Here is a 9,601-nt window from a genome sequence, read left to right on the forward strand (position 1 = left end):
GTACGTATTCCCTATTGCTTGCACGACAGCGTAAATAAATATAGGAAGCTTAATATTTGAAATAAACTGACTGATTAAATGGTAAGTAAGTTTTAAGTTTAAAAAAAAAAATATTTGTGCTATCTATTTTTTAAATAATAAATAAAGGCTCCGAAATCGCTGAAGCGATTTCGAAACTTTCGCTGTTTAGAAGCTACTCTATTCCCGTCAATATAGGCTGTATTTTATCCGGGTACGGGCAGTCGTTGCCCCGGGACACGGGTGTAAGTAAGTTCTAATTTGCTATTTTTACCCCTAAAATCCGTAACAAAAAATAAAGTTAGGCACAGAACCGAAAACAATTTCCATAATAGATCTGAACTTTACCGTTACCAAAGAATGTCAATCTATATATAGATCCTTTGTCTCCTCAAACAATAAAAATAATATATAGGTACAAGTATCTACGTAAATAGAAATACACCTACGACGTACAGCTTGAGTTATGATGATCGCCCACGAAGGACTTCGGCGATAAAGCACGCGGCCCATTTGTTTCCTTATTTGAGAACCCCTGCCTTCCCTGTAATGTAGCGGCCAATATTTGAGGACCCCTGGAGGAACCACAATTTATTGCGCACTATCTGTTTCAAGTGGTGCCAGTGGCATTTTTAGGGAGCTATTATACTTATTTACTTGTCAAAAATCTGAATAAGAAAAACAAAAAACATAGTGTAGTATCGTGCCTCAATTTTTAGGCTATTTATCGGCAAAGCATTAAGGCCCTCTGGTGCCTAAGATGAAATTATTCGATAATCTTAAATGTCAAACACATTTTTTCAGGCTGCACAGCAGCCGTATTATCAGACCATGTTCTCAGAGTGGGTTTAAAGAGTGCTCAGAAATAGGGGACAACGTCAGGCCTAGAACAACGAATACTGAAAATTCACATAAACAAGCATTGTGTTATGTGCACAATTGTGTGCACAAGCAACTCATCGAATCCAATTGTGAAGCAAAATTACCAACGAAATACCAATCAATAAGGACAGCCGTTTCTGAGAAATACAGTGACACGCAGGCGTGCCTACATCAGTAAAAGTTGATTTTCAACCTAATTTAGCAAAAAAATCCTCATATAAAAGAACATTACTTTCCCGAAAAATTCTTCGAAGAGCTTTCAGTTTAGCTTCATAATAATATCTAATAATAATCCAATATGATATTGGGTTATTTTTGTAATCTTTGTAATAGCTAAATAGAATGGCTGAAAGGATTTTCAGTTACATTATGAAGCCAGTCATAAATGAGATCAGAGAAAGGTCAACGTGCTCTGTTCATATTTTTTGTATACTCTATGGTCTTTTGTGCAAATTCCTTTGTCAGATTTTTTCATTAATAATAGCATTTTTAAGAGATCAAATGATGATACTTATTTCAAGTTATGAAAAATGATATTCTAGAGGTATATCCCGATCTAATCTTAAAAAATTATGTTACCCTACACATATTTAAACATCAGATATTATATAATTTTTAAGATTTTTTTACTTTTTTAAATAATACTATAGTATTATTTGTCACCAGTCTTAATTAATTATATCTGCGAATATCGATTTTGAAGGTTGTCCTGTAGTAGGCTAATATGTAAGCTTATTTGCAGTTTATAGAAAAATACGTATTTTTCTATATTTTGATGTGTATGCGCAAGCTGTGGCAACCTTAGTAAATAATTAAGATCGTCCAAAAAGTACTGAAAGTTCATCAACAGAGCAAAAATCAACTGTCTATCAGCGATCATTCCATTAAAAAAATTTACTTTAATTGGCACAAAACAATTTGATTCCAATTTCAAATCCATTCGAAATATAAACTTAACAACGCTTATTCTACTTTATTACAACACAGGGCCGTTATTCGTCACCCAAGCAACAAGTTGGATCGATAGACACGACTCATATAGTCTGTCTCGGTTACAAGGTGAAATCTACACTAATATTACATAATTTATATCTGAGGCGATATGGTGGGCGTTATGAAGCCTAAAAATAAACAGCCCGTGTACTTTGGACATCCTTTTCAATTTTGGAAGGTAAGTTTTTTTCTTTTTGTAAATTGCTAGTGTTTTTTTTCTGGAGAGACTATACCTACGTATGCTCACTAATTAACTTTGATTGAATTTAAAAAAGGATGGTTTACTTTTATTTACCTACTGTTAGATGAAAGCTGTAAGCATACGCACTTATGCACGTGCATAATTTTTATATATTTAATTTATATCAAGATGTCTGTTTAAGCTTTATAAACTATGCATAAATAAACATTATCTGGTGTAAAATAAAATTCATATAGCTAGACTCCGAACTACTTAAATAGTTACTTGATTAAACTGGATTTTTAAGTCTACTTATAGCTACATGCATATAAGCAAAGTACCCTGTGTGAAATCGACTTTGCACATGACCGATTTTTGACCTCCGTAATAAACCGAACACATTATAAAGAAGATTGATGAATCCCTTAAATTAATTAGACGTTAACTCATGAGTATTAATTATACTTAAAACAGTTAACAGAGAGTATATTTTGAATTTAAGAAATCCATTAATTATAATATTCATTATACCTATACTTAATCACAGAACGAAATTAATTATTAAACATGACACACAAGTAAATGGTGCATTCTCTCTTCTCCCTTTTCGCATTCTCAAATTAAGATTGAAACAATTTAAGATTGATATAACTAAGTCTTAAGAAGATACAGTATCAGGTTATCACTTAGTAAAGAAACCAGACACCTTGTTACGCGACGTAACCTTCAAACCTCGTAATAAATTATTATTTGATCATTACCGTACATCCCTCAAGTTTTCCCGATAATACCTTGAAAGAATCGATTTTATACTACACTAGCTATTTCCCGCAGTTTCACAAGTTACCCATGGAAACTACTTCTCGTACCCGGATTAAATATAGCCTACTAGCTTTTGCCCGCGACTTCGTTCGCGTGGAATAGTGACTTGCGGCAGATTTATGGTTTGACCAATAGATGGCGGTATATGTCCGGAATAAATTTTATTTTTGTATTTCTTTGTAATAAAAACTATCCTATGTCCTTTCTCAAGTTCCAGACTATGTCTGTACCAAATTTCAAACAAATCAGTCCATTAGTTTAGGCGTGAAGAAAAGACAGACAGACAGAAAGACAGACAGACAGAGTTACTTTCATATTTATAATATTAGTTAGGATGTCGCCCGAGGATAAAGTAGCTTCCCCACAGTGAAATAATTTTCGGAGTCTAGACAAACAAACAAACAAAAATTCCTCTTTATAATACGAGTATAGCAGTAGGTATATATAGACATAAGACATGTTTACATTACTAGCACCGAGTTAATTACAAAACCTTTATTTTACAACATGTTTATCTATGGGGAGGCCTATGTTCAGCAGTGGACATCTTATGTCTCCAATATAATGATTATGTTACAATTCCTCAGGAACGTCAAAGAGAAGAAATGAAGGCGATAGTCGATGTGGAAGACATGAAGAAGTTATCAGACGTCGTGGAATATGATCTAGTACATTTACAAAAGTAAGCATAAACTATATTGCATGATTAGTACTATTAGTCGATAGATCTAAAATTCAAGAGTTCATTGAATTTGCAAAAACGATTCGGCATTGTCAAGTCTAGACTCGAATTAATGAGTTATACGACTTTCGCTAATGGTTTTGAGACATGACAATCGCAAATTCTTGGTACTTCGTCTTATTAAATGCCTAGTGGGAAAGCGCGACTGCTGTGCACGGGGTTCCGGGTTCGATTTCTGGGGTCGAAATCACTTTGTGGGTTTTAAGATTTTCCACAAAGGATCCTGGAGCCCAGAAGTATGTGGTGATATAACCGCACCTCGGAGAGTACGTAAATGACAATCCAACGCCTCACCTCTCTCCAATCATATCGGAAGCCATTGATTATATTTCTATAGGTAGAAAGTATCCTTAAACTAAGCTACTATTTCCAGACTGGTAATAAACCGAACTGGAGAAAAAGTCAAAGAGTTGTTAGATCAAGAAGAAATAAATCTATGACATAGAAGGGAGAAACTGAAGATTCTTCTCGAGCGTGAAGAAGAAGCCTTCATACAAGAATTAGCAACCAAACAGGAGATGGAAGAATGTGGGTACTGCAAAGAGAAGGAGAAGAGAAACAAAGGATATTTGGAAGAAATTGAAAAGGAGAAGATACGAGAATGTCAGAAGGCTTTAGAGAGGGAGAAAATGTAAGTACTTACTTAGAAACTCAGTAAGACTGTAAGACCGAATCAAATAATTTTATAGCACTACTTCATAGCTATAATAACAATTCTCTTAAAGAAATAAATCCTCCTCCTCCGAGCCTTTTCCCAACTATGTTGGGGTCGGCTTCCAGTCTAACCGGATTCAGCTGAGTACCAGTGCTTTACAAGAAGCGACTGCCTATCTGACCTCCTCAACCCCGTTACCCGGGCAACCCGATACCCCTTGGTTAGACTATTGTCAGACTTACTGGCTTCTGACTACCCGTAACGACTGCCAAGGATGTTCAATGACAGCCGGGACCTACAGTTTAACGTGCCATCCGAAACACAGTCATTGGTGTCTAAGATATAATTAGAAAGTACATACAAACTTAGAAAAGTTGCATTGGTACTTGCCTGATCTGGAATCGAACCCGCGCCCTCATGCTCGAGAGGTTGGTTCTTTGCCCACTAGGCCACCACGACTTCTTAAATAAATAATGTATATAATTTGTATTGATGATTTAAAATTAGCTGCAATACAGTCATATCTTACTAGTCTACCAGCCTCGTTGCTGTCAACGATACTAACATTATTAAAGACTTTACGAGAATCCAGAACATTCAGACCTAGGGAACAAATAAACCACGTCTCCGCAATACTGGTTTCATTACGTAAATCACGAAGCATACCATTTACCATTACTAGCTAAGCAGAGCAAACACAAGCCTTTGGCTCCGTGCCAGTCGCAACAATAACGTATTTATTGTAAGGAACTTTGTTGGAATCGTTTTATGTAATCTTGATAGCAAACTTAGATTAAGCTGTAGTTTCTACATTGGCTAAATGTTGGCTAATGTTATGTCACTGGAAGTTACCTAACTTCTGTTTGATTGACGTCTGATTTCTGGGGATTAAGTGATTGAATGAGTTCCTGTTCAATATAGTTGAGATGTTGTGTTGTTTTATATCGAGTGCTGTTATGAGAAGCCTGACCTGAAAAAAGGTACATAATTAGCGAAAGAATGTAAAAACTTAGAATCTATTGATGCATGTTTTCAGAGCTCGAGGCATGCGGAGTACTAAAGAAGATGAAAAACTTCTGAAAGAGGTTCAGAAAATGCAAATGGAAGAAAAGCAAGCTATCGAACGATCAGAACAGGACATTGAAATGATGTGGTATCAGGTTTTAATGGATGACTTTAATAGAAAGGTAAGGATGTGATATCAAAATATGACTATAGGTATGTACAATGGGAATCAAATCGCGCATCTGGATAAAAAGTAGCATATTAGCCTATTGCCTTCTTTGATCAAGGAGCTATTGATACCGACTCATTTTTTTTCATATTCAATAGTTCGTAAGACTAGGAACTCTTCGGCTGGGAACATTATTATTGATTACCAAGGCTTTGCTATTTCAGCCTAACGATGAAAAACCGATTTTTTTTATGATAAAACTTTCAGGAACATCTAGAAAGGTTGGCAGCCCAAAGAAAACAGAAAGAGACATTGGAAAGACGCAGATGTTACGACGAACAAATAGCGAGTGCCAACAAGAAGAGACAGGAGTTAATACGACAGGAGCGGGAGAAAGAAAATAGGAAGTTTGAGAATATGAAGAAGAAAATGGAACAGGATCATTATGAAGGTTCATGAATTATTATATTGTAATCTTACCAAATAATACAGTAAAACATACCTACAGAGAGAAAATATTTCAAACTGCGCGGACCAAAGGTGTAAAATCTGCTTATGACCCCTACGCCAATATGAAAAATTATTCGAGGAGGTCTAAAATGTGCTTCGTGAAAGGCTACAAACGTGCTACTTATTTTGTTTCAGCAATCAGAAAGAAGAAGGAACAACAAGAGACGAATAGGAGGAACTTCATTGAGGGTCACGAGCAGAAACTGATGCGAATAAGAAATGAAAAGATGAAAGCCAGGGAGATAGACAATGGGACTATTCGAGTAGCGTTAGAAGAACTACGGAAAGAAAGAGAGAGGAATAGGCAACAAATGGTCAGAATTTTATGTATTTTAAAATTATTTAAGATATCTTAGTTTATATTCAAAATACTTCACACCAACATTTCTTTTTAAAGTCAGATTTGCTTCTGGTATTTTTTGTGAATATCAAATGTACCGCTCAAAAATAACATATTTTACAGATAAACCTACAACTTGAGAAGCAAATCTGCATAGAGAACTACAACCGCAAGAAAAGAATGACATCAGCTCTTGAAGAAGAGTCAGATAAGATAGCTGACGAGTGGCAACTAGAGGCACACAACAAGACAGATGAATTTTTGCGTCAGATTGAGGAAGAACAACGATTGTGTAAAGAGGTGAGGCTAAGAACCATTGAAGATATATTAAAATGCGTATGTGATGATGAACGTGATTTAGAAATAAAATGTCAGATGATGGTGGTATTTTCCACATAACTACCGATTCCAGTCAGTCATTTATTGATATCTTAGATGAATATAGAAAATGTACTTAACTTTAGAAATGTTACATTGGAACCGGAACCTGCCCGACATTTAATTAAAGCCTTCTAACATGACAGTTGCTTTAACCAGTAGGCCACCACGCACGGCTCAGGAACATAGGTACAAGATTTTAAAATATGCACAATATTTTTTTACATGTAGAAAGCAGCCCAAGAATACAAACGGCACATACAAACCAGAAACCAGGAGTTACAACAAGCGAAACAAGAGAGGATCGAGCGTACGGAACGCGTGAAGAGAGTCGCTCTGACTGAACTGCAGAGGAAGATAGACAGCGCTAACGAGGAGTTGAGGAAACAGATGGAGTATAGGCACAGTCTGAGCTCGCAAATCAGGGAGAATGAGAAACATTTGGTGAGCTTACTAGGTTACAATTCGTTTAATTTGATCAGAAGGTGGAAAAATTTATCTTATAGTTTGACAGCTACCGAGAATCTTCCTAAAATTTCTTATTGCAGGTAATGTAAAGAAACGTGACTGCGACTATTTTTACTTTTTCACGAAAAAAAGGCTAAACAGCTATTGGTTGGGCAAATGGTAGATAAGTGCAGGCAGTTTTTATCCAGATTTAGGAAGTTATTATCAGGCCCGCCGTAAGCGGGCGTGCAGCGCGTGCACAGCACGCGGGCGGCACGTCCTAGGGGGCGGCAAATCTAGCGAGTTATCACGTAATATTTAAAAAATACAATATCTTTTTACTAATGATTTGATTTCAATATTTCCGAACACAGCAATAGCGGTAAGAATATTACTTACACTGCCGGTTTCAGTTAGGTACATCTGTTGAAAGGACATTTTCAAAATTAAAGATTCTTAAAAACGATTTAAGATCAACCAGTGGCGTAGCGTGGGGAAAATGCTATTTAGGGGGCGGCAAAATTAAACCAATAAAATTTCAGAAAAAGCCGCCCTAGCTTTGGTCGTCTCCTATCAATTTTGACTGTTTCACCCTTTGCATCCCCAAAAAAATTCGCGCTCGCTGCGCTCGCGGCTCCATGTCAGATGTCGCATTTTGTCTTTGTTTAATTGTTGAGGCATTCAATTCCGAAAAAACATTTTTCGCGCACGTCCGTTATGGCTTTTTATATATATGTTTATTATATATATGTTTACTTCATGAAAACTCTAAGGAAAAAATCGCGCTCGCTTCGCTCGCGGCTTTTGCACTTCACTTCTGTGCATATCTTACTTTTTGACTTTGCTTTGTTAATTTACAGTGGTTTTTATTTGTTTTGTGCCCTTGACTAAAAAATTTTCGCGCTCGCTCCGCTCGCGCTTCCTTACATATAACATGTGCCTTATAAGTTTTCAACGGGAAACCCACCAAATAACATATTTTACTGACTTTAAACATTGTTATAGATATTTAAGTGCGTTACTTTAGGTTAATCACAATCTTTCAATACATAGGGGTAATACACTTGGGTAATGATTGCACTGCATTGATGCCCTAAGCAATTGCTTAGTTTGCTTATGGGCTAACCCAGGACTGCTTAGGTTACTCTGAACATTTCAAGTAAATAAAAAGTTATGTGTAATGTATGTTATGTATTGCAATAGTTATTTATCCAAAAGTAGGTGGGTTTTCTGCAATCAGAGCGGTGCATGTACATATTTTTTTCTGTTGGACAAGTAAGATGGATATGAATTGGCGGGGGGGGGGGGTCCGGACCCCCTGGATCCGCTCCCCCCCCCCTTATATATTTTTTGTCAAAACGTATGTAGTCGTAGGGCGGCATAATCAGTTTTGCACGCGGGCGAACAAACAGCTAGCGGCGGGCCTGGTTATTATCACAAGAAATAGGTGAAACCGTTAGAAGGAACCAGTGTTACAATACCTAACTGGGGCCCGATTCTCCTAAGTTAATAATGTCAAAATCGAGTAGAAATCGAATCGCAATAGCAGTTTTAACCATTCTGCTACTAATAAAAGACCAATCGCATTCGATTGACATTTGATTGGTGTGCGATTGGTCTGCTATTTTGGTGATTTTGGTCCATACGGTAGTTTGCTGTACAATCATTTTGCAATCGTAAATCATTTGCAGACAAAATGATTCATTATTGAATGACAGAAAAAACGTTTATTTCAAAGAAAAAATAGCGGAATGCCACATACCCTTCAATCGTAATCGAGTCGGGATCGGATCTCAGTCGAATCGAGTCGAACGTGAATCGTATGACGCTTAAGTAAAATTAGGAGAATCGCGGCCCTGTTAGTAAATCTATTTTAGTCTTTCAAAATGGGCAAATATTCTTCTGCCCCAGGCCAAGAACCTCGTACCTACAACTTCATGTAAACAGGTTAACAAACTAATTCCCAAAATATTTTCAGGAAACCGAGTTAATTAACATTGAAAATAAAGATAGAACCTACACCAAGAAAGCAGCTATGTTTAAAGACGTAATGGCTGACAGATATGCAAGTTCTTCGGCAAGAACCAGGTACCTAATCCCATTCAGTGAATTTAATTGCGCAATATTGCGATAACAATATTGTGCAATAAACACATTATGGCGGCACAGACGAGTAATTTTTTTTACCAGTCAGTCACTGAGAAGGAACTGTAATTTGTACATAGAAATAAAAAGCGACTACTTATTTTCCAGCACAAATCCAGTCCACCCATTTCGAAGATTAATGGAAACACAAGACAAGAAGAAATCTCTTCATCTGCCATCGATAGGATAATAAATCGTTCGTGTACATTTCTGTAGTTGCAAGAATTTTAATTATCATATTATTCATTAAATAAATTACTTTCCTTGGACATTGAAGTTTTATGTATGATCATTGTTTTATTTATTTAGTGTAA

General features: G+C 36.4%; 1 protein-coding gene across 3 annotated transcripts; it reads left to right on the forward strand.

Moving 5' to 3' along the window:
- Positions 1-1,840: 1,840 nt before the first annotated feature.
- On the forward strand, positions 1,841-9,556 carry LOC124642342 (trichohyalin-like). 3 transcript variants are annotated; one of them, XM_047180729.1, is made up of 10 exons: positions 2,025-2,071; positions 3,484-3,578; positions 4,012-4,269; positions 5,330-5,480; positions 5,735-5,918; positions 6,113-6,291; positions 6,441-6,617; positions 6,927-7,139; positions 9,121-9,230; positions 9,396-9,556. In XM_047180729.1, the coding sequence occupies exons 3-10, from the start codon at positions 4,157-4,159 to the stop codon at positions 9,475-9,477; spliced, it is 1,209 nt and encodes a 402-aa protein (XP_047036685.1). In that variant the 5' UTR covers positions 2,025-2,071; positions 3,484-3,578; positions 4,012-4,156; the 3' UTR covers positions 9,478-9,556. The 3 variants fall into 3 exon arrangements, with proteins under 3 accessions (XP_047036684.1, XP_047036685.1, XP_047036686.1); XM_047180728.1 differs by lacking the exon at positions 4,012-4,269 and having other exon boundaries at positions 1,841-2,071; XM_047180730.1 differs by lacking the exon at positions 2,025-2,071 and having other exon boundaries at positions 3,444-3,578.
- Positions 9,557-9,601: the final 45 nt, after the last annotated feature.

The sequence above is a fragment of the Helicoverpa zea genome, chromosome 24, assembly GCF_022581195.2.
Source record: "Helicoverpa zea isolate HzStark_Cry1AcR chromosome 24, ilHelZeax1.1, whole genome shotgun sequence".
Classification (NCBI taxonomy): Eukaryota; Metazoa; Arthropoda; class Insecta; order Lepidoptera; family Noctuidae; genus Helicoverpa; species Helicoverpa zea.